Source organism: Haemaphysalis longicornis, unplaced genomic scaffold (assembly GCF_048455015.1).
Source record: "Haemaphysalis longicornis isolate Haplotype H1 unplaced genomic scaffold, Haemaphysalis longicornis Haplotype H1 scaffold_7, whole genome shotgun sequence".
Classification (NCBI taxonomy): Eukaryota; Metazoa; Arthropoda; class Arachnida; order Ixodida; family Ixodidae; genus Haemaphysalis; species Haemaphysalis longicornis.
This window is the reverse complement of record NW_027526422.1, coordinates 262,044-286,217: the sequence shown is the minus strand read 5'-3', so window position 1 is coordinate 286,217 and position 24,174 is coordinate 262,044. Positions and strand designations below refer to the sequence as shown.

Below are 24,174 nucleotides of genomic sequence, written 5' to 3'. Positions count from 1 at the left end.
CTAGGGATTGTTCTCAGGGCTTATTTTAAAAGCGGCGATCAGATATATCTGCCGCAATGCAAGCATATGCTGACCGGCCGTGGATGCCGCGGCGCGCGGTGCGGCGAACGGCCGAGAGATGGCGATACCTGCCTCGGAAGCATCGAAACAGGCTACGCAGATGTCTCGGTCACCGATCGCTCACGGCAGTTGTAGCTCAAATAAAGTTTCACATGCGAGAAAGGGGATGATAGTGAGGTGAAACGTTGTGTTACGGAGTGTCATTCGCAGTTGCACAGATAGCGGCGATCGCCAGGACGCTAAGCCTAAAGTTCTCAACACCCGAGCAAGCCGGTTGCGGGCTCCGGATACGGTAACACCGGTAACACGGAAGCAGAGCGCCGGGATAGACGCCGGCCGCGTACGGAACAAATGGCGCATGCGCAGTCGGGTCCCGGTAAACCCGGTAGCAACGTAACGAACGTAACGAACGTACTGCTAAAACTCTCTAGTGTTCTTTGCATTTGCTTTCTTGGACGCTGTATCCGAAAGGATTCTTTGCACCATCTGTGTTTCGAGCCTAGCCTCGACGTTGTTTCAGTTATGAGGGGGTAACGAACGGCGCGCCAATGGAGCGCCGCGCCGACGACGAAGGCGGAGCTCCGCACGCAGCGCTTGGACGACGCCGGGCACTGCTCGTGATCACGAGGCGCACGCTCAAGTGTGCTCACGCGGGCTGAATAAACCAGTTCAAGCCCAAACGCTGTCGCAGCTGATTCTCTGCGCCGGCCGCGAGAAGGGCAAGAGCATGCGCATCCCGTAACGACTCCTGCCAAAGAGTTTCATTTCATTGCTTCCCATCAAGTCATGATCGCAGGAAAAGTGTGGTTTGCTGCACCGGCCTTCTGAATGAACCTGTTCCCTAGTGTCCTTAGCGCGCTTTACCGTTTACCGTGTTAAATGAAGCAAGAGTAGCCGTTTGCCGCTGAAAACGAAAGGATTACACACTGCGGTTTCTGCATTCCGGCTTACCGGCTCTAGAGTTCCTGTATATACAGGAACTCTAACCGGCTCTGCCAAGTAGCGACATCTGGCGAATTTGTCTCAAAGCAAATGACACAAAAGTTTGTTGCCCAGAACTGTTCGCTTACGCTTGAAATAGCTTGAACCTTGGACGTTTTAAATTGAACTCTCACAATACAATAATTTTCTTTTAAAAGAGCCGTATACTTCTGCTGTAGAGCTTAAAAAATAGAAAACACGACGTTGACGCCGCCATCTAGTGGGAACAATTAGGACCAAGTATTGCATTAACCAGAATTCACGCCTCCGCGAAATATTTCGATATAAAAATTCCGCAGTTACCTATATTACCTCGCCCAACACGATTTTAAAAGCATAAAAGAATTATGCTAGTTTATGAAGGCATCTGAACCATTGGAAGCGTGGGAGGCTGGAGTAGGGGCAGAGATTTTGCTCACTCATTCTGAAAAAAATTGTCATTTATCGTGCTCCTGATCATTATTTAGCAAGAATGTAGTAAACAACATCAACGAAGATTGCTTGCATGAAGTGCCGAGCGCAGTGCATTTGCTGTGCCGTAAAGTTCCGGAAGAACGCCCACCCAAATTTAAGTACAGTGATATCAAGTGAAAAATACGAGATGGGCGAACTTTCGGGTCAGGTGCGAAAAACTACTAAAAGGTGGCCGCACCGCCAACCAAAACTGCAATGTCAAGAAAAAATGTGAGACTGGCGAACTTCCGGGTCAAGCGCGGAAAGGACGAATAAGTGATCGCATCTACACATGAAGACATGATTCGGGTTTGTTTTGTTCACTCATCGGCGCTAAAGCCATCGATTTTACGGGGTGGGCGCGTCTTTCAGTAAATTGGTATTTCACCCGTAAAAGGAGGTGGGCGATGTTTCTGGGGAGGGCGTTCTCTGGGAACTTTACTGTAATCTAATTGAGACGCGAGCGTACATTTCGCCGGCGCAGGGAGCTCGCTGTTACAATCGCTAGAAATTCTAGCCGCTGTAATCGTTATGTAGCGACGGTAAAAATAAGTTACCGTTCACGGAAACTCTCGCGCATGCCAGGTCGACTTCCGCAATCACCAGTACCTCCTGCTCAAAGTCCGTAAGGACTGAAAAGGTAGCTTGAAGAAAAAAAAAAAGAAAAAAGGGCGTCGTCGTCTCGTGCGACTCACTCGCTGAAGTAACCATGGTAACGACGGCGCTGTAAACCAACGACCGCCGCCGTCAAAAATCGCGGTCATTCCGGCGGCCAACCATGAAATGAGTGCTTCGCCTCGAACGAGGTCGGACTATGTCGTCATCGCAAGCCGCCGAGCCAACAAATAGTTCTGTCTCGTCGGGGTAATAACTTTTGTTAGCGTGAGCGAATATGCTTACTATTTTTGGACTTGTTTCTACAAGAACTATAGAGCAGATTTCTGACACAAACAAAAACACTTTGAAATCCATCTCAGTGCCCCTGAGCTGAAAAATCGTCCTTCTATCTCAAAAACGAAGGCCGTTCATCGGTTGAAACTTTGGGTGAGGGTTAGAATGGGCAAATTGAAGGCGAAATCAACAGCTTAGAACATGACATCGCACCGAGGAATTAGCGACGAAGCTGTTTTCGCTTAGAAGCGGGAGGGCAGGGCGACGCCATGTTAGTCAAACCAAACCGGAGACAGCAAAGGATGATGGGATAGAGTGCTGGGCTCAGTAGGCTCAAGTAATGGCGGCACTCGGCTTCACAAATGTGACGTCAGGGCCTCTCCTAACCTTTTCTTTCCCCATGTTTAGGAGGGAGCGTCACGTGTCAATCGTGAAGCCTAGTCATAAAAAATGAAACGGAAAAACTCATGGGAGTTACACCATCACGTGACAGGCAAGCAATACTTCTTTGCGCCTTATGCGGCCGCCCGCTCGCGCTGCGTGCAAACGTTGCTGCGTGCGTCTGTCCGTTCGGTTGCCGGGCCGCCGGGTATTCGGGTTTCGGCGCCGAGTTGCCCTCCGGGCATTGCGTGCAGCGCTGCCTGAAACCAGAAACGCGCAGCGGGCTGATCGTGCGGGCACAGTGGTCGGACGGGAGAGACGGAAAACATCTTTATTGAGCTTTCGGATCCGTCCAAGTCGAAGTGTTGTGTGCCGCCGCCGTGCAAAAGTGGAGATGACAGAGTACCACATCCGTGCCTCACATTTTATTTCACAAAACACACCGCACTTTCTTGGCTCTGGTCATTTTATCTTTTCAACTCCTAGGCTTATAATCTAGCATTCGTTTTCACCATATACCTATCGCGCGGATTGAGCACTAGTCCTCGGACAACCAGCCCAAGCACTGCCTGCAACGTGAGGAAGAAAATGATCCGAGTGCGGCGAACTGGGCAAGTTGGTGAATGTTCATGGTAAAAACGGCGCATCAAAGACGAAGACAGAGAAGGGACAGCGCCGTGTTTGTGTTTTCCCTTCTCTGTCTTCGTCTTTGATGCGCTGTTTTCACCATGGAAAATGATCCGTTCCTCACGTGACTGCGCCCAACATCAGTGCTTCTGCACCTTTTGTTGTCCAATGCACTGAAGGAGACAATAACGCACCAGAAGCGTCATCCCACAATTGTGGCACGTACAACGTGCCACCATGCAGGAGCACCGATAAGGCGAACGTATGCAAATGTGCGCGCGAGTGAAACCAAAGCTCACCCTCTAAGCGAATACGACACTCGTTACAGGCTCATACCTGCCAGGTTTCCCGAATTTTCCGGGAGACTCCCGAATTTTCATGGTTTTGTACGATTGTACGACCGAAACAAAAATCTCCCGAAAATGCACCCGCCTTCGGCTTAATCCTTTCCCAGTATGGCCACTATGCGCCGGAGCTATACCTGAAAATCCAACCCGACACCATTTGGCATCGTTATCAGTGAAGTGCTTAAAAAGCGTAGTCGGCCATGCGCAGACGGTGAACCTGTTCGTCCGATTGTTAGTTTACTGTTTATAGAAACGCAGCGCCGCCGCAACTTTCATTTACGCACGAGCACGGCCATTCTGAAGGTTTAGCAAGTCTCCAGTGGTGTACGTAGTTTGTTGTTAGTTTAGACGAAACAACAAAACAGTTCAGTTCCTGCTGTTTTGTATTGCGCTTGCAGTATGTACTATTTCCAGGACTTTCTGAAAAGGGCGGCGTTAGCAATGTCGAACATTCAGGTGGTGTACCTTGTTGGTAGTTTGGGCGAAGAAACAGTTCATTTCTTGCTATCTTGTAAGTAAATAAAAAAAATGTGTGTAAAGTTACCCATTCTGTTGTTGCCCCCCCCCCCCCCTCGGTAAGATCTCCCTAATGCCATCCCGGCAAATCTGGCAGGTATGCAGCGCTGTAATGTAAAGGGAAGGTGGCGCGATAACTCTCAGCAGAATACCAAACGCAATCGTCACAGCACACCTTGCAAACACTACGTAGCCGTAGGCCGCTCTGTGCTTGTGAATGTTTTAGGCGGCGCGTTCGAGCGATCCAACGTCAGAAGTGAAATTCGGCTTGCAGCTCGTGAGGGTGCTTCGTAAGAATGCGATCGAAGTCTCGCCTTGCTTTGAACAGCGACAGCGGCAGTACTTCCACGATACGAAGCTTGGAGCGCAACGCTGGCGAACAATATTGTACTGCATGTACGGCGCCTTCGGCGACGGCGCTCGCCTCAACCTCCACCGGCAGCCAGCCGGAGCCACTAAATGCTACCGCGGGCCTGAGCGTGGTGGATTTTCCATAATGCATTGCGCGGGAGGAGCCCGAGGAGACGAGAAAGCAGTTTCAGAGGAGGTTGGCTTGCCGAAGCTGGGCCGCCTGACGTCATGCTCCCTCCTAACATTTTCTTCCTCCATGACCTCTACCGGCCGCCAGCCGGAGCCACTAAATGCTACCGCAGGCCTGAAGGTGGTGGATCTTCCATGATGCATTGCGCGGGAGGAGCCCGAGGAGAGGAGAAAGCGGCTTCATAGGAGGTTGGCTTGCCGAAGCTGGGCCGCCTGACGTCATGCTCCCTCCTAACATTTCTTCCTCCATGCGAGGAGAGGAGAAAGCGGCTTCAGAGGAGGTTCGCTTGCCGAAGCTGGGCCGCCCCACGTCGTGCTCCCTCCTAACATTTACTTCCTCCATGCGAGGAGAGGAGAAAGCGGCTTCAGAGGAGGTTGGCTTGCCGAAGCTGGGCCGCCTCACGTCGTGCTCCCTCTTAACATTTTACTTCCTCCATGCGAGGAGAGGAGAAAGCGGCTTCAGAGGAGGTTGGCTTGCCAAAGCTGGGCCGCCTGACGTCGTGCTCCCTCCTAACATTTTCTTCCTCCATGCGAGGAGAGGAGAAAGCGGCTTCAGAGGAGGTTGGCTTGCCAAAGCTGGGCCGCCTGACGTCATGCTCCCTCCTAACATTTCTTCCTCCATGCGAGGAGAGGAGAAAGCGGCTTCAGAGGAGGTTGGCTTGCCAAAGCTGGGCCGCCTGACATCATGCTCCCTCGTAACATTTTTCTTCCTCCATGCGAGGAGAGGAGAAAGCGGCTTCAGAGGAGGTTGGCTTGCCGAAGCTGGGCCGCCTCACGTCTTGCTCCCTCTTAACATTTTACTTCCTCCATGCGAGGAGAGGAGAAAGCGGCTTCAGAGGAGGTTGGCTTGCCAAAGCTGGGCCGCCTGACGTCATGCTCCCTCGTAACATTTTTCTTCCTCCATGCGAGGAGAGGAGAAAGCGGCTTCAGAGGAGGTTGGCTTGCCAAAGCTGGGCCGCCTCACGTCTTGCTCCCTCTTAACATTTTACTTCCTCCATGCGAGGAGAGGAGAAAGCGGCTTCAGAGGAGGTTGGCTTGCCAAAGCTGGGCCGCCTGACGTCATGCTCCCTCGTAACATTTTACTTCCTCCATGCGAGGAGAGGAGAAAGCGGCTTCAGAGGAGGTTGGCTTGCCAAAGCTGGGCCGCCTCACGTCTTGCTCCCTCTTAACATTTTTCTTCCTCCATGCGAGGAGAGGAGAAAGCGGCTTCAGAGGAGGTTGGCTTGCCAAAGCTGGGCCGCCTCACGTCTTGCTCCCTCTTAACATTTTACTTCCTCCATGCGAGGAGAGGAGAAAGCGGCTTCAGAGGAGGTTGGCTTGCCGAAGCTGGGCCGCCTCACGTCTTGCTCCCTCTTAACATTTTACTTCCTCCATGCGAGGAGAGGAGAAAGCGGCTTCAGAGGAGGTTGGCTTGCCAAAGCTGGGCCGCCTGACGTCATGCTCCCTCGTAACATTTTTCTTCCTCCATGCGAGGAGAGGAGAAAGCGGCTTCAGAGGAGGTTGGCTTGCCAAAGCTGGGCCGCCTCACGTCGTGCTCCCTCTTAACATTTTACTTCCTCCATGCGAGGAGAGGAGAAAGCGGCTTCAGAGGAGGTTGGCTTGCCGAAGCTGGGCCGCCCCACGTCGTGCTCCCTCTTAACATTTTACTTCCTCCATGCGAGGAGAGGAGAAAGCGGCTTCAGAGGAGGTTGGCTTGCCGAAGCTGGGCCGCCTGACGTCGTGCTCCCTCCTAACATTTTCTTCCTCCATGCGAGGAGAGGAGAAAGCGGCTTCAGAGGAGGTTGGCTTGCCGAAGCTGGGCCGCCTCACGTCGTGCTCCCTCTTAACATTTTACTTCCTCCATGCGAGGAGAGGAGAAAGCGGCTTCAGAGGAGGTTGGCTTGCCGAAGCTGGGCCGCCTGACGTCGTGCTCCCTCCTAACATTTTCTTCCTCCATGCGAGGAGAGGAGAAAGCGGCTTCAGAGGAGGTTGGCTTGCCGAAGCTGGGCTGCCTGACGTCGTGCTCCCTCCTAACAATTTCGTCCTCCATGCGAGGAGAGGAGAAAGCGGCTTCAGAGGAGGTTGGCTTGCCGAAGCTGGGCCGCCTGACGTCGTGCTCCCTCCTAACATTTTCTTCCTCCATGCGAGGAGAGGAGAAAGCGGCTTCAGAGGAGGTTGGCTTGCCGAAGCTGGGCTGCCTGACGTCGTGCTCCCTCTTAACATTTTACTTCCTCCATGCGAGGAGAGGAGAAAGCGGCTTCAGAGGAGGTTGGCTTGCCAAAGCTGGGCCGCCTCACGTCGTGCTCCCTCTTAACATTTTACTTCCTCCATGCGAGGAGAGGAGAAAGCGGCTTCAGAGGAGGTTGGCTTGCCGAAGCTGGGCCGCCCCACGTCGTGCTCCCTCTTAACATTTTACTTCCTCCATGCGAGGAGAGGAGAAAGCGGCTTCAGAGGAGGTTGGCTTGCCGAAGCTGGGCCGCCCCACGTCGTGCTCCCTCTTAACATTTTACTTCCTCCATGCGAGGAGAGGAGAAAGCGGCTTCAGAGGAGGTTGGCTTGCCGAAGCTGGGCCGCCTGACGTCGTGCTCCCTCCTAACATTTTCTTCCTCCATGCGAGGAGAGGAGAAAGCGGCTTCAGAGGAGGTTGGCTTGCCGAAGCTGGGCCGCCTCACGTCGTGCTCCCTCTTAACATTTTACTTCCTCCATGCGAGGAGAGGAGAAAGCGGCTTCAGAGGAGGTTGGCTTGCCGAAGCTGGGCCGCCTGACGTCGTGCTCCCTCCTAACATTTTCTTCCTCCATGCGAGGAGAGGAGAAAGCGGCTTCAGAGGAGGTTGGCTTGCCGAAGCTGGGCTGCCTGACGTCGTGCTCCCTCCTAACAATTTCGTCCTCCATGCGAGGAGAGGAGAAAGCGGCTTCAGAGGAGGTTGGCTTGCCGAAGCTGGGCCGCCTGACGTCGTGCTCCCTCCTAACATTTTCTTCCTCCATGCGAGGAGAGGAGAAAGCGGCTTCAGAGGAGGTTGGCTTGCCGAAGCTGGGCTGCCTGACGTCGTGCTCCCTCCTAACAATTTCGTCCTCCATGCGAGGAGAGGAGAAAGCGGCTTCAGAGGAGGTTGGCTTGCCAAAGCTGGGCCGCCTCACGTCGTGCTCCCTCTTAACATTTTACTTCCTCCATGCGAGGAGAGGAGAAAGCGGCTTCAGAGGAGGTTGGCTTGCCGAAGCTGGGCCGCCCCACGTCGTGCTCCCTCTTAACATTTTACTTCCTCCATGCGAGGAGAGGAGAAAGCGGCTTCAGAGGAGGTTGGCTTGCCGAAGCTGGGCCGCCTGACGTCGTGCTCCCTCCTAACATTTTCTTCCTCCATGCGAGGAGAGGAGAAAGCGGCTTCAGAGGAGGTTGGCTTGCCGAAGCTGGGCCGCCTCACGTCGTGCTCCCTCTTAACATTTTACTTCCTCCATGCGAGGAGAGGAGAAAGCGGCTTCAGAGGAGGTTGGCTTGCCGAAGCTGGGCCGCCTGACGTCGTGCTCCCTCCTAACATTTTCTTCCTCCATGCGAGGAGAGGAGAAAGCGGCTTCAGAGGAGGTTGGCTTGCCGAAGCTGGGCTGCCTGACGTCGTGCTCCTTCCTAACAATTTCGTCCTCCATGCGAGGAGAGGAGAAAGCGGCTTCAGAGGAGGTTGGCTTGCCGAAGCTGGGCCGCCTCACGTCGTGCTCCCTCTTAACATTTTACTTCCTCCATGCGAGGAGAGGAGAAAGCGGCTTCAGAGGAGGTTGGCTTGCCGAAGCTGGGCCGCCTGACGTCGTGCTCCCTCCTAACATTTTCTTCCTCCATGCGAGGAGAGGAGAAAGCGGCTTCAGAGGAGGTTGGCTTGCCGAAGCTGGGCCGCCTGACGTCGTGCTCCCTCCTAACATTTTCTTCCTCCATGCGAGGAGAGGAGAAAGCGGCTTCAGAGGAGGTTGGCTTGCCGAAGCTGGGCTGCCTGACGTCGTGCTCCCTCCTAACAATTTCGTCCTCCATGCGAGGAGAGGAGAAAGCGGCTTCAGAGGAGGTTGGCTTGCCAAAGCTGGGCCGCCCCACGTCGTGCTCCCTCTTAACATTTTACTTCCTCCATGCGAGGAGAGGAGAAAGCGGCTTCAGAGGAGGTTGGCTTGCCGAAGCTGGGCTGCCTGACGTCATGCTCTCTCCTAACATTTTTCTTCCTCCATGTTGCTAAAAGCTTTGGCGCCATCTTGAGATGGCGATGGTAATGGGTGGGACGAAATTTCTGTTATTTCGGCAGTTTCAGTTTCGTATCCGATTCTACCATGCATGCGATTTTTCTACCTATTTTTCCAGAAAAAAATGCACGTTAGAATCGGGTAAGTATGGTATACGCGATCCGCTGGCACGTACGAGGCGGTGACTGACAACAGAATGCGTATGTACTCACACGACATGAACTCCAGCTACCTTCGGGTGAGCCTTCACATGAGTCACAATTTACACAGCACAGGGAGACTTCGAATGCAGTGAGAAAGGAACATGCAGGTAGCGGTGGCGTTTCGAGACGCTATAAAATGAAAGGAACCGCAGAGGAGAGAGGGCGGAGAAAATTGCCATTATGTCCGCGTATACCGAGAGTGGTGCCCGGTATGGTGGAGGAAAGCAATGTTAAAACATATGCGTGGCACAACCTGCGAGCCACAGCCATTGCCCGTGGCGCATTTCTTTTTCCCTGAACTGCTGCAAGGCTTGGCGCCCCTTTTGCAGCGAGTCACGGAGCTGTGTGTCGGCATCCCGTGCTCCCAGGGCGCTTGCGGTCCATTTAGCCTTTGCCATAAAGTGCTGCCAAGGCTGCATCCATTCGAGCCATCCACAGCGAGTGGAGCTCCGGCGCGCCATCCCACGACTCCCCGGTGGAGGTGGCCGCTGTTCCTGCCGTGTCCCGCTGTCCGCACAGGAGGCAACAATTCTCCACACTGCCCTTTGAACCTGTGGAGGGCAGAGGAAGCCTTCTCACACGTTTGGGGGGTAGGACCATGTCCACAAGGTCCCAGCACAGTAGATCTTCCCAAGGAAAGTTTTGTGCAAGCAGAGCCATGGCTAGCGTCACTTCTTTGTGGGCTCTCGTGAAGGAGGTCTCCCCCAGTTGCATGCAGTTTCCCCGCAGTCAGCGTGGGGTTCCTTCGGTTTACAACGGCAGCACTTTGGCTGAGGTTGACTCCCAATAGGTGGCTGGGTTCAGAGGCGCCCTTCGGCGTGAAGTTTAGCCCCGCTCCTTAAAAGCCTAATTGCCTCGCCCCCTTCGGATCGTGTGTGCAGGTGGAGGCCACATCGAGTGCGTAGGCACACACTGCGCACTCCCCATTGTGAGGCCATGGGTAGGCTTAGGTGCCAGGGCCGTTGGGCAGGCGGCTCAAGGGTGCATATAAGATGGGTGACATGGGGCAGCCCTGGCCCACTGGCCTGCGGATGTCTATGGGCACGCCCGCCATCCCGTTCACTACAGGGCTGGTGGAAATGTCTGCGTAGCAAGTTTTGATCACTCGCTCATTGTGTCACCAATGTCACAGTGTTGGAGGGGAGAGAGAGAGAGTAAACTTTATTTTGCACAAAAAAGAACAGGGAGCACGTGGTCGGATTCCTCATTTCAGGATCCCATTGGAGCTTGCGGCCTTCTCCGCACGTTCCACCAGCCAAAGCTGAGTTCTCTCTCCCACTGCTCAGTCATGGGAAGGGTTGGGGATTGGGCGAACATTTGGGTCTTTCTGGCAGGCCCACACCATGTGGTAGAGGGTGCAGATCTCACCGCAGTGTGAGCAGGTGGTGTTGTAGAGGGTGGAATTGGCGGCGTGAAGTTTAGATAGGTGTGGGAACGTGTTTGTCTGCAAAAGCCTGAGTTTATGCTCCTGTTCCTGGGTGAGTGACGGGTGGACGGGAGGATACTGTTGCCTACTCAGCTTGCAGTGCTGTGTGATGCTTTGGTATGTTACTAGGGGATGGGCCACTTGAAGCCAGTCGTCTCGCAGGGCCCAGTAGCCGTGATATTGCTGCGAAGGGACCAGTGGGCAGGGTTCCAAGCCAGACGGATCTTGCGTTGAGAGGGTCGTTGGAGAAAAATTCTTGCAGCTGGTCTTGATATTCTTCCGTGTAGGTAGCTTCGGCATGCTGCTTGAGAGTCAGTAATGATTGCATCAGCCGAGGTGTGGGCAATGGCAAGAGCGATGGCTGCTTCTTCTGCTTGGGTGGTGTTGCTTCCAGTAAGCGTGACACTGGCGACGTGCTCGGTGCATGTGATGACGACAGCCGTCATCGTATCCATGCGAGCGTAGTCCGCAGCGTCCCTGTATGCAGTTTTGGACTCGGATCCGTGTACTACATCTAATGCCTGTGCTCTTGCCGCACGTCTTCCTTGGTGAAACTGAGGGTGCATATTCCATGGAAATGGAGCCACATAGATGTTTTGTCTTGTGGTTGTGGGTATGTCCATGGAACAGTGGCCTTGTTATCCCAGGCGACCAAGCAGTTGGTGTCCTGTTCTTGCGGTCGCTAGACGGTGTACCAGATGAGCTCTGTGAGCTCCTCCACCGTGTTGTGTACTTCCAGTTTGAGGAGTCTGTCCGTGGCCGTGCTGATGGGGAGACCAAGTGCTCGTTTATATGCTTTCCGAATGAGTGTATCAAGTTTGTTTACGTCGCCTTTGGAGAGGATCGCATACGGGATGGTGTAATTGATGCGAGAGATGATGAAAGCTTGGACGAGCCGTAGTGTGTCTGCTTCCTTCATCTTTCTAGTCTTTGTGGTGGTTCGACGAAGCATGTGAACAATTTGTCCTGTTTGAGTGAGGTGCCGTAGAAGTAAAGAGTTGAGCTGGAGCAGTCTCCTTGAAAGGTCATCCCCAGTATCTTTATGTGGGGAAGGCGGGATCGTAGCTTCGTCAAGTGTAATTTGGATGCCTGGGTCTTGTTTTCCACTGTGACGTTTCCGTACAAGGAGAAGCTCAGATTTCTGTGGAGAGCAGCATAGACCACGCTTGGTTGCGTAAGCTTGCACGATGTCAGCAGCCTGCTGAAGGCAATCTTACATTTGCCCTACCGACCCTGGGCCCATCCATAACGTTATATCATCCGCATGCAGGCCATGTCGAAGGTCAGGGATGGCACCTAATAGTTTGGAAGGCCGATGAGGGCGATGTTAAATAGCAGTGGGGAAAGAACTGCGCCCTGTGGCGTACCTCGGCCTCCAACTTGAATGGGACCTTCAGGGCTAATTGTCGGTTTGTAAGAAAACCCCTGATGTAATTGTATGTCTTGGCTCCGCAGCGGAGGTTATTGAGATTGTTCAGGATCGTTTGATGATTTACATTGTCAAACGCCCCTTTTAAATCAAGGACGAGCATTGCTTTAGGCGCGTGATTATTGGCCTGCATCATGATTTCCTCTTTGAGCTGAAGAAGAATATCTTGGGCACTGAGACTTGGTCTGAATCCGTACACGGATGTAGGAATTCGGCAAGCGTCTCCTAGGTATCGCTGTAGGCGAGCGAGGATGACGTGCTCGAGTAGCTTTCCTGCGCAGGACGTTAATGAAATTGGGTGGAAATTCTCGACGCTTGGCTCCTTTCGTGGCTTCGGTATCCTCGGTATTCAATGGCGTGGAATGTATGCAGGCAACCAAGTGTGCGCCGCCATATCTGTGGCCAAGCGTCTGTTGCTAGGCGACGTTGCGCGCACGGCCCGCAGATCAGGCACCCCTCTTCTCCTCCATGCAACCGTGGGAGTGCGCCCGTGGCCTCCGCGATTTGCTGCCGGTGGCGTGCCGCCGGTAGCCAGTTGATCGCGAAGGCCACAGTGCGCCCACGGCCTCCGTGATCGGCTGCCGGCGGCGCGCCGCCGGCAGCTGATCGCGGAGGTCGTGGTGCGTTGTCACTCGTTATGTCAGGCTCCGCGGGATGGCGGCATTTGTCCGTGCTAAGCACGACTGTGAAACACATGACTGTGTTTCACGTTACGAACTCTTTGCCGAACACAAAGTATTGCATCGAGTTCACTGTGAGTGCGATTAATAACATCTCTGTTGGTGCCACAGTTTAGAATCGGATTGGAACGGAGCAGGTGACGCACGTCGGTGTCTTTTTTTTCTTCGGCGTGCGGCCGCAGTGGCCCAGGGTGCGCCGTGTCCGTGGCGCATCAGCCATGTTTGTGGCCGTTTCCAGTGTTGCTAAGCGAAGAAATTGACCACTAAACTTTTCAACGAATACCGTATATTAAATGAACCTCCTTTCCGGCGGCATGACTCCCTTTCCCCAACAGCCATTCATGTATTGTGTGAGGGATGTGACGTAGTCATGGTCAAGGTTGGTTAGTATCTTGTTTGTGATACGGTCTTGGCCGGGTGTGGTATTTCTCCGTATCGGATTGTACCTCCGATTCGTCAAGGGGCCTATCCAGGTGGGTGTTTGGAACGCCCAAGTAGTCTGGAACTGAGTATGGGGGAGATAGAAGCAGGTATCTTTGCTGAAGCATTTTGTGGAGGTCGTTCGTGGTGCCTGGGAAGGTGTGCAAAATGTTTTTTTATTGTCTTGGTGGTGCCGCCTATACTTTTTGAAGGGTCAATCAAATATCTGAGTAGTTGCCATGTCTTAGATGTGGTGAGAGTACCACCGAGGCTGTCGCAGATCGTGAGAAAATTATGCTTGCAAAGTATGGCGGCGTATTTGGCCGCGTGCTGAGTGAGGGCTGCAATTCGTAATTTGAGTTTGTGATTGTGCTTTTGCCTCTTCCATCTACGGATGAGTGACCGGTGAGCTTCCCATAAGTGGAGTAGTGTGGTGTTTATATGCGGAACCTGTGTAGTGGTATCTAGCTGTTGCGTTGTGGCTCTTACGTCAGCTCGTAGCGCCTGTGTCCAGGTGTCTTCAGTCTTGGAGGTAGGCAGCTCAGCCCTGTGCTCGCGGAACTTGTCCCAGTTGGTTATTCGAACTTCGCTTAGGGGTGCTCGATATTCTTCCCCCCCGTGAAGGGTGGTTGAAACGATTGAGTGGTCACTATTTTACCCCGCTTTCTCTTTTACTCTGCATATGTGGATGATGATGTTGATGGCATTTGTGAGAGACAACTTCAACTTGCAGTGAACAGCCTCTCAAGGTGGGCAAATGTGAATGGTTTTAAGTTTATCTGTGACAAAAGCAGCTGCATGCTTTTTACTAAGCTACGAGGCATGCGGGCAGACCCATGTGTGACCCTTGAAGGGAAGCCCATTTCGCTAGCTAATAAAGAGCACAAATTTTCGGGAGTGCTGCTGGATGAAAAAGTATTCTTTATTCCTCACATAAAAAACTACAAATAAAATGCATGAAAGCACTAAATATTCTGAAGATTCTGTCGCATCAGTCATTTGGCACGGAGAGAGCATGCTCATTGAAAATTTTCAACAGCTTCGTCAGATGGAGGCTTGATTATCGTAGCCTAGTGTATCAGCCGGCCCCAAAAGCTGCTCTGAAACGACTGGATCCTATTTACCGTTTAGGCCTGCGGTTGGAAACGCGTGCTTTTCGTACGAGCACGATAGAAAGCTTGTATGTGGAATCTGACGTGTGGCCATTGGAAAATAAGCATGCCCACACATCCATGTTATATGCTGTAAAAACAACCTCAGTCATAAAGCACCCATCAAACATCTTAATTCATGCCACATCCACTGTATTTTTGTTCATAAAGCGGCCGTCACTTCCGCAGCCGTATGCAAAAACTCTTTAGCATCCAACTTGGACATTTGCAAAGGAAAGTTTGACATCCACCTGAATGCAGCCATACGGCTACAAAGGGAAGCTATACAGCTTTCTGAGAAACTGCGCAGTTGAAGAAAAAGTCGTCCTGGCCCAGGATTCGAACCCGGGTCCACCACTTCACCGGAGCAGTCGCTCTACCAACTGAGCTAACCAGGAGGCTAGTCGTTTGTAGCGCCAGAGCGATGTGATCAACAACTCGAAGTGAAGGACAGGTGTTAATCGACCAGATTTAGGGGAAATCCCCAAGGTGGAGGAGTAAGTTTCTGCAAAGGAAAGTTTGACATCCACCTGAATGCAGCCGTACGGCTACAAAGGGAAGCTATACAGCTTCCCGGGAAACTGTGCAGTTGAAGAAAAAGTCGTCCTGGCCCAGGAACTTACTCCACCTCGGGGATTTCCTCTAGATCTGGTCGATTAACAACTGGGACATTTATTTCAAAGACACCTACAAAACCTCTTCAGCTGATGTTATAGCCCCATGGAAGCTATCGTTTGTAGCATGGAACATGTCTTGTGCAAGCGTAAACAAAAACAAAGCACCTAGTGCCTTGATTCACGAGCACTTTTTAGTCTTCAGCATAAATGTCAATGTATGGAGTTCTACATTGATGCATCCAAAACAAATTCTGCGGTGTCGTGTGCCGTACTCGGACCGAACCTGTGCTCTTCAAAAATCTTAAACCCTCACAGCAGCATTTTCACAGGTGAAGTCTAAGCCATTGCACTGGCAATAGAACACGTAATACACAACCAAATAGTTTGCTCGGTCATATACACTGATTCTCTAGGTGTGGTGACAGCCCTGTCGTTAGTGAAGCTCCATAAGAACACAGTATTCAGCCCGCTCATAAACACGATCATGTCAGCATACTTGATGGGGCTCAGAATTACAGTCTGCTGGGTCCCTGGTCATTGTAGAATAGTGGGAAATGAGGCAGCTGCTGCTGCTCTTTGTAGAAGTGTGGAAAAAAAAACTTGCTGTGACCTGAAATCGCCCATGTAAAGAAAACTCCGGGAACGCTGGCAGAAACATTGGGACATGCAAACAGAAAACAAGCTTTTCATGCAATTAAGCCACAAATAGGTAGACACATAACAGAAAAGCTACACAGGTCTGTAGAAGTTGCTCTTTGTCATTTAAGGATACGGCACACACATGGTACACCTCTTAAATGGAACACCACGACCAGCATGTGACAAATGTGGAGATCTTTCTGAACTGCATATCCTAACTGAATGTAAATCACTCGAAACGCCAAGACAGAGACACTTCGCCAATGTATACACACAACACATACCACTACACCCGGCGCACTTTCTCTCGGATGAAGGAATAATCAATTACAAAAAAGTCTGTACTTGGCTGAGGTTGATTTTTTAAGAAAAATTTCTTATCACACATAAGCACACCTTGTCCATCAGTAATGAGGACAGTGCTGAGGTACTTTTCCGCGACACTCAGGGACTTGATCCTTTTTTGGTAGGCAAAACCTCTCCGCGAGGCACCCTGATTTTAAGCCCAAACCTTTTTCTGCACTCAGCTATGTTTTTTATTCATTTTTTAATGATTGATCTTTGGTCATACACCAATTTTGCATAAGCATCTTGTAACGAAAGCACGCATATAACTCGCCTGCGAGCTGGGACACAGCACACACTTTTTTGTGGCGCTCTGTGGCCCAGAAGAACACTGTCGTCATCATCCCCCCCCACCGACTGCACAGCTCCTGGCAGCAGGCAGGCCTCTCACGGGGACCCACCCACAGGCATGTCACACTCTGCTGGGGGTAGGTTTCGACTGCTGCACACATTGCGAGTTAATGGGCCCGCATTTCGTGCGAGAGCTCAGCCCATTTTGATCCCGCCGCCTGCATGTTCAGGAAACCCAACCGCAGACACTTTTGCCGTAGGCCTCTGTGCTGTCGGCTGACAAAACCTCGTTGCAGCTCTGGGGCTGGCCATATCAAACCATCAGCGACCTGTACCGCGCCGGCGATGTTTGTTTATTTATTCATAGAAAACTTACAGGCCCCATTGGAAGGCATAGAGTAAGGGGGGCATTTGAAAACGTAATAACAGAACAAAAACAGGAACCTCGTAACAACAATATATAGACGCATTATACGTATTTTTAGATAGTGTAAAGCGCGAGCAGCTGACGGCAAAGTGTTTCCAGGTTAGATATGGTGGCAGTCACGCAGACCATTCCAAAGGTGAATGACACGTGGCAGTGCGGATGAAATAAATGCATTGCTTTTACCGTATATGCGCATGAAACTGAACTGATTATGCAAGCTGTGTGAAAAAGAATAAGGTATTTGAAGTGGTAGCCGGGTTCGATAATGGGTGAAAATATATTTGTGGAAAAGGCACAAAGCAGCAATATTACAGTGGCTATCTAATGGCGACAGTTGCAGGCCTAGTTTTGTGTGTTATGCTGGAGTTGATACTGTGGTTACGTGATATGAACCGGGCTGCTCTATTCTGTATCATTTCTGCTATATTTATTATGTAATTCTCTTGCCAGACATGCAATGTTGCCAGACATAGCAGTTTTTCTGTCAAAGTAAACAAAAAAATGTCTACTGCTGTCGCCACCACGCAAGTCCACTGCTCAGGCCAAACAGTTTTGGCCCAAAATTCAGCCTGTTGTAGCCAGAATCCTGCTGTAGCCGGGTCCAGTATGAGTGGAGTGGATTTCATTTAAAACTTGTGGGTACCAAACAAGCAAACAGATGCAGTCCCTGGTAATCTGAAGTCTGTTGTAACGAGCGGGGATTGTGTAATTTTAATCTGCCACCACAGGTTCTGAAAACTGAAAGGTGGCAGCATTCAGTGCTTGAACTGCACCTGTGGGTGCACCATGAGACCCAAAAACTTTTAATCCCGCCCTGATTTTAGTGAAGCTTACAAAAAGGAAACGCAAATATTTTTACTCATTGTTGCAGTTTTCCGATGAAGTGTTGGCTTCCTGCTGCCTTAGCATTGAAGAAGCACTGGTGCCAGTGGCTACAAGCATCTAGATGTTTTTCTTTTTTTTTTTTAAACTTATTCGAGTTAGGATCTTTGTGGTCTGTTCATTTTAGCCTCGTGGGCCACATCAACGGCCGTTGTATGTGCCTGGTCACATGACGGGGAGGCCCTTTACGGAGCGATGTGGGGCGGTGCGCCTGAATGTCACAGGGTGAGGAGCGACGCCCTGGGTAGGGAAGACATGTGCGGAAATGGAAGGAATACTTGCGCACGCTTTGGCTAACTTCCCACGGTAGAGCGATGAGCCTTTTCTTTTGTCATGTCACGGTGCAACAGTGTAAGAGGGAATGGCGTGGGGTTGTTACGCACAGTCATTTTCTTCCACTCGGTGCGGCGGCAGCAATGGCGTCATTGTGTAGCCACCACTGTGTTGCCATCATTTGCTTGCGAAGCCTTTGTGGCGAAGGAGAAGCGTGCCTCACTTTCCAAACCCGCCCACTTGCCTCCTCGCAGAAGCGGCTCTCGGCCAAGGCCAAGAAGGAGACCAAGAAGCTGGAACGCAAGCAGCGCAACCTGCTGCGCAAGAAGGGCGACAGCAGCAGCAGCACCCTCAAGGCCCGCCACGAACAGGAGCTCAAGGCGAACGATGTCATTGTGGCGGACTTCAAGTACCTCACCATCTGAGCCCATCCGCGGAAGAGCAGTGCCCTCTTGTTCCCCGAGTGAAGTGTACAGATCATTCCAAGTTGCGTGCCTTAACGACCATTGCATTTTCCTGGCCCCACGATGACAGTGTAGTCCTCCACGTACTGAGCAGCGACTGGCTTCGTTAACTTATTTCCAATCAGAGTGTGGGGGACTTCACCTCACATGAGGCGGCTGCCCTCGTATTAGAGGGGAAGGAAGCGGGAATGAGCGTTTCGACGAGTTGACTCCACTTCCAGCGGGCTCCCATCTCCTGTTGTCGGCCGACCTAGGTGTGTTCTCAAACTGTCTCTGCTATGTATAATTTATTTAGATGACCAATGGAATTGTTTCTGCAAAGATATGATGCTGGCTATAAAGGCTATGATCAGAACTGTTTGTCCTGTTTCTCCCTCTTGTGTTTCCGTGGAAGCGAGTCACGGCGACTGATTTTGAAGACAAAGATTTAAAGTGAGCAGTTTTATTGGGGCAAAAGAATGAATCTTGTACAAAGAATTGCGGTCTGCCATGGCTCACGTCTGTTATCGGTAAAGTTGGTGCACTCGTTGCTTGTTAATTTGGCCTGCATTTAGACACTCGAAGGCGTGCTGCAGTGTCTGTATTTATCCAATGCAATAATCCAGTATTCCGTTTAGGCATACTGCCCATGCCATCTGGGATTTTTGCAGGAAGGGCATGTCGCATGAAGCGGGAGAGTAACTGTACTAAAGGCACACTTGGCAGTGCAATTTAGAGAATGGAACCTCAAGACAGAATTGAAGCCATTTGAAATGCTGGCAACCGCACAGGATTCAAACTTGTGAGTTGCAATAATTTTCAAGAAGTACGAAGAACATGGTGACTTGATTAATACTTTTCACATTAGCATATGTGTCATAAACATTGAAGAAAAGTACAGCACAGACAGGTATTTCACTAGGAGAATGTTACCCTACGTGACTAGTCAAAAAATATACATATACGTATACGTATATAGAGTGTTACCCCGGGCACATGTCCCCAGGTTTAGTACAACCTGGTTGCACAACGGACTGGTCCAATCCCGCCGAGGTCCCTGTAGAAATAGTGCACTAACAGCCTCTCCGTCATCGACGCAGTTTCCCGCCTGACCCGTGTTAGGCGATGGCCCGCGCGGAGGGCGCGACCGGCCGGCGGACGAAATGACAGTGCTGGAGTCCCAGTCGGTTCCCTCCGACATGGCGTTCTTCTCCGTTCCGTTTCTGTCCCCTCTGGCAACCGCTCGCTCCCCTGCACAGTCGCCTTGCCCCGGAGGCGGCGTCGCTTTCTCTCACTCGGCAGCACGACCGGCTGTGTAAATCGGCAACAAGGTTACGCTGAGAGGCTTCCACTCATGGTTCGCACTGGCTGGTGGGAATCGCGGCAGTGGACTGCGCTAGAAGATTTGTTTCAGCACAGCATGATTGGCATCTACACTGCATATAATATTAACGGCAGAGCCGTTCCAGCTTGAGCTTGGTCTGTTGCGGTCAGCGAAAAAAAAACTCCCTCGGCGCGAGCCTCCCGGCACGACCTTTGCAAAAGGGACTTTAGCGAAAAATGCCGAGCTAACGTGAGCGTGCACCTTGCGAGGAATGCCGGCGTTGTCTGGGCTTGCGCCACGTGACGAGCTCCCGCCTCTGTTGTCGTCGTCTTCGGCTCAGCGAACCTGCGGCGGTCACTACAGGGCTCCCTTCAGTAGAGCCGGGCGTTGCCCTTGTGACATTTTTGGTCGCTTGAGCTTGGGGCTCGCAGTGTGGGGTCGGGGGGAGGCGACAGAAGTGCGCTTGACCCAGTCGGTGTCAGCATTTTGGCGGCCGTAAATGTTGAGGTTAACAGTCTTGGGTTGCCGCTCGCCTTATGTGGGAACGCGCATAGACTTGCTGTTTCTGCTCCCTCTCTCCTGGTACCTGTGGGGAAAAGCCGGGTCAACCCCCAGCTCTGCTGTTTCTCCAGCCTTGCACCAATAGTGCGAGCTGCACCAATTTTTTTCATTTCGCATTTACTTTTTTGGTAATGCAGGTTTCCCAGCCTTTCAAAGCATTAGTTTGTAGTAAACATGGAAGCTTCTAGCAAATCCGGCGTGCGAAACTATTTATAGGCGTAATTGTTAGTGTTTGGATTTTACAACGATTTTTCACGGTCCCGAGGAAGTCGTATAATCGGGTTCTACTGTATGTGTGTGTGTTTGTATGTACATGCACTTGACGACCGATTATTCGGACCCTTAATTTAGGGACCGCAAAAATTCCCGGAAAAGGACAAAGCTCAATGTCCTGGTGCCGGGAAAAAGTCGAAATAATCAGCATGTGCGAAAAAATAGGCGTCCGAAAAATTTGTCAACTGTGTGCGTCATCATCAGCCTGTCTACGCCCACTGCAGGACCAAGGCCTCTCCCATGGACCTCCCATTATCCCAGTCCTGTGCTAACTGCGACCAATTTATCCTCGCAAACTTCTTGATCTCGTTGGCCACCTCACTTTCTTCCGCCTTGTCCCTTAACCGTTACACCTATAATTTTCCGTTCCATTGTTCGCTGAGTTGTTCCCAATTTAAGTTGAACCCTTTTAGTGAGCCTCCAAGTTTCTGCCCGGTAGGTGAATAACAGGAAGGCGGGGCCGTTACACACTTTCTTCATGGACAATGGTATACTGCCAGTCATGATTGTTTCATGAAACATGGGGTATCCTCGACAAACGGCCACGTAAGACAACGTCGCTTATGCCAATCGGCCAGTGTCATATAAGAAAACTCCAAAGTGGCGGACTGCTGCGCAGCGAAAACAAGTATAGTGCACCCAGTACCAACAGCGGTGCGCATTGGTACTTCGATGCTTCCGTGTATTTTTGTAACTTTCATTGTTTACCGCGCCATTCTTACTGGTGTAAAATGAATATTCATGAAATAACTGGTTTGGCAAGCTTATAAACCGTGCCTAATTTGTGTTTGACTGTGCTGGCCTCAACCAATCGCACAGCTGGGCACGTATGACATTGGTTCTGTTGAGGGAAATGAGCTAGCGGGTCGCATGGCCATTCTTTTTCTCCTAGTTCGACAGCCTAGTTGAGTGAAGTGTACATTAAAAGTTGCGTCAGTATGATTCCAAAAAGGCAATCTTTCGGATGAACCAAACTTGTGTTTTGTCTGCATGGCCCCTTCGAGGAGTGCTTTGCCAGTGCAGATGCCAGACTGCAATTTTCCTGCTCAATGGGAGAGAGCCGGCTGCAGCAGCGAAGAATGTTAACGGGTCAACGGACAAAGACTTGCAGCAATGTATAAAATAAGGGGGCATGTGTGCAGGAATAATCCACCATTCCTTGTTTCTTTTTGTGTGCCGAGGTGAGAGTACTATGCGCGCACGCATTTGTCGGCTCCATCAACGATCCGCACCACTCGAGTTCCTCATATGTTTTTGGGCTGCATAATTTTGCACACTAGGAGGCAGGAATCGAACCCTCATTGAACAGGTGCAAGCAGCAGTTGCGGGAAACCGCAAGCCGGGACGTGCGTGCATTAAAAGGAAGCATGAATTGTATTCACAGGCATGCGGGGGAATACTCGGGGGACACCCTGCCCCGACAGAGTGAGTAAACTATTTGGCCCATCACTGTGGTCGGTCCGTTTCACTGGCACTTCCTCATTTCACCCAGTTGCACTGGGTCAGCTCAGTCTTCTGGGGATGTTTGCAGCGTCGGTGGCGCTTCCAGCAGACAGGCTCAGCGATCACTGCCTGTTTGGGGAAAGTGGGTTCTTGGGAACCACTTGCGATGATACTTGTGCACATCACGCCCATTTATTTCACTGTCTTCCTGTCGCTTCCAAGAGTGCGTCTGTTTGGCGTGCCCAATCAAGGGCTTTGGTGGTCTCCTAAATTTTCCGTCTTCTGTGCATTTCACACGCGTCGATGCGCGTCCTCACTTGGATTGTGAAACAGGTCGAGTCCTGGGGAACGGTCTGACTGGCGCACATGGCTCTTGAGGAGGACAAAAGTTCCGGCTGAAGCGCGTCGTAGTTTCCAGCATCCCCTGGCAGGGCCTGGTAGAGGTGGCTTGCACTGTGGTGGGCCACTGTCGTTAGGCTGGTCTTCTGTGAGTGCTGCTGATGTGTGGATTCGGGAAATGGCCTATTGAGGCTTCAGCTGGAATGGCTTTTTCACGATCAGAATTGAATGATGGGCAGCTTGATTTTCCAGCAGCTCTTTCCTAGACTTGGTCACGACTGAAGAGGCGCAGATGTTGCGTAATACAGCAGTACTAGTACGCTGGGATCGTTTTTATTCCTTGTTCTAAAGTGCATCATAATCTGGTTCGGGTGACAATTATAATGTCTTCGCATTCAAATTGTCTAGCAAATCCTTCATCGAGAGATTCAGTGGGAATACCTGGCTCCAGCTCTTAGCTCAATAATTTCAGCTCAGCTCCTCACTATAGTTACAGAAGCAGCAATTACATTCCTCCCACTGAAATGCTTGGTGACGGGAATTCATTGTAACTGGGAAGAAAACGACGCAGAAGGAAAAGGGTGAGTGACGTACTATAATGAGGGGCATGTCGGCAACTGGACACTAATGCTTTCACAATCACCACGTCATAAGGCGTGCTCGGGTGTCCTTGCAATTTTTGTTAATGGAAAAAGTCAGGTTCAAATGGATTTCTGCAAACTTCTTTTGTTGGGGGAAAGAAATCGTGCAATATCAAGCTTTACCCCTCAGTCAAAAGACCCCAAGTATTGGGAAATGCAGTTGGCTGGGGGCAATTATGGGCAGAAGATTATGCGAAGGTTGTGTCGACTCGCATGTTTTGCAGGGCAAATGCCAATTCAAAGCTTATGCCTACGAGCTTCCCACTTGTCGGCTTTCCTTCGATTCAGAAATTTTTCATGCGCCCCAAGCACAATGTGAAAGCTTGAACAAACTATTGAGTGGCACGCTGCTGTTGCACCCCGTAGCATTTTCACGACAGAGAACACCGACTGCAACCGAACCTTTCTGTCGTGGTCGGCACCACAGTGTTGTCCCCTCTTTGGTCCGCGTCATTTGCGCTGTTGTATATTCTCTGTCGTGCTTCACCAAGTAGCCCCAGCTTGCACGTTAATCGGAGAGTTGGCCAAACAAAGCGAACTGGCCCGGAACAGCATGTGGCGCACAAGAAGGGGAGCCGAGTGCAAATTTTGGCAATTCCAGCACTTTTATTCCCGCTCACGGAGCCAGGCACTCTACAGGGGCGCAAAAGCAGACGCCCGTAGTACCAGTGGGGCTGGCCTGCCCAACCTGGGAGGTCAGCAGTCTTCAATCATGCAAAAGGGGGGCTGCTGATAGTTGCCGTCATGGCACAGCAGGCTGCAAGCCCAACTTTCAGCAACTTCAACAGTGATGAAATGCTCACGAAACCGAAGATGCTGATAACGGCCTTTCGTTACTCCCGATTCCAACGTGGGCTATTGCATCACTTCCCCTAACTCGGTTAGGTTTCTGTCACCCTGGCCCTTCGCTCACCTATTCACTTGCACGGTCGCCTTCGTCAAAACTGTTTTGTACTCGGAGTGGAGGATGCCAAGTTCCATTGGCTAGCTACATTTGGGGTGTCAAGAGGTGCATCGAATGCCGGTCAGAGCGATGGCCATCATTTTTAGTACACCTCTTGCGGTGCCGTTTTGAGTAGCCCTCGGTGCCAAATGCACCTGCAGGTCCAGCACAGCTAGTCGGTGTAAGGGCCACAACACACCAAATACCCAGTAAAGCTTCTCTCCGAGAAAATGCACGTTACACTGTCATTTATCTGCCCAGCGACTGCTAGAGACAAAAGCTACGGGGGACGCTTAGAAGTGATGCTCAGGCTACCAATGCAAAGGTTGGGCCTTCCACTGAACTGCGTTGGAACTTTGCGGCCGCGCCCGTCCAAGTTCTTTCCGCCGCTCGCCACATCTCAAGGGGATTCTTTGGCGCTGCCGTCTCCCTTTCCC

At 51.4% G+C, this 24,174-nt stretch overlaps 1 protein-coding gene across 1 annotated transcript in view; it reads left to right on the top strand.

The window, feature by feature from the left end:
• The window catches only part of LOC144147420 (OTU domain-containing protein 3-like), a 68,838-nt gene extending 50,249 nt beyond the window's left edge, over window positions 1–18,589 (top strand). The window contains exon 9 of the mRNA XM_077679552.1: window positions 18,025–18,589. Coding sequence (XP_077535678.1) covers window positions 18,025–18,195 — 171 coding nt within the window. The 3' untranslated portion in view covers window positions 18,196–18,589. The remainder of the gene's footprint in view (window positions 1–18,024) is intronic.
• The last annotated feature ends 5,585 nt before the right edge of the window (window positions 18,590–24,174 follow it).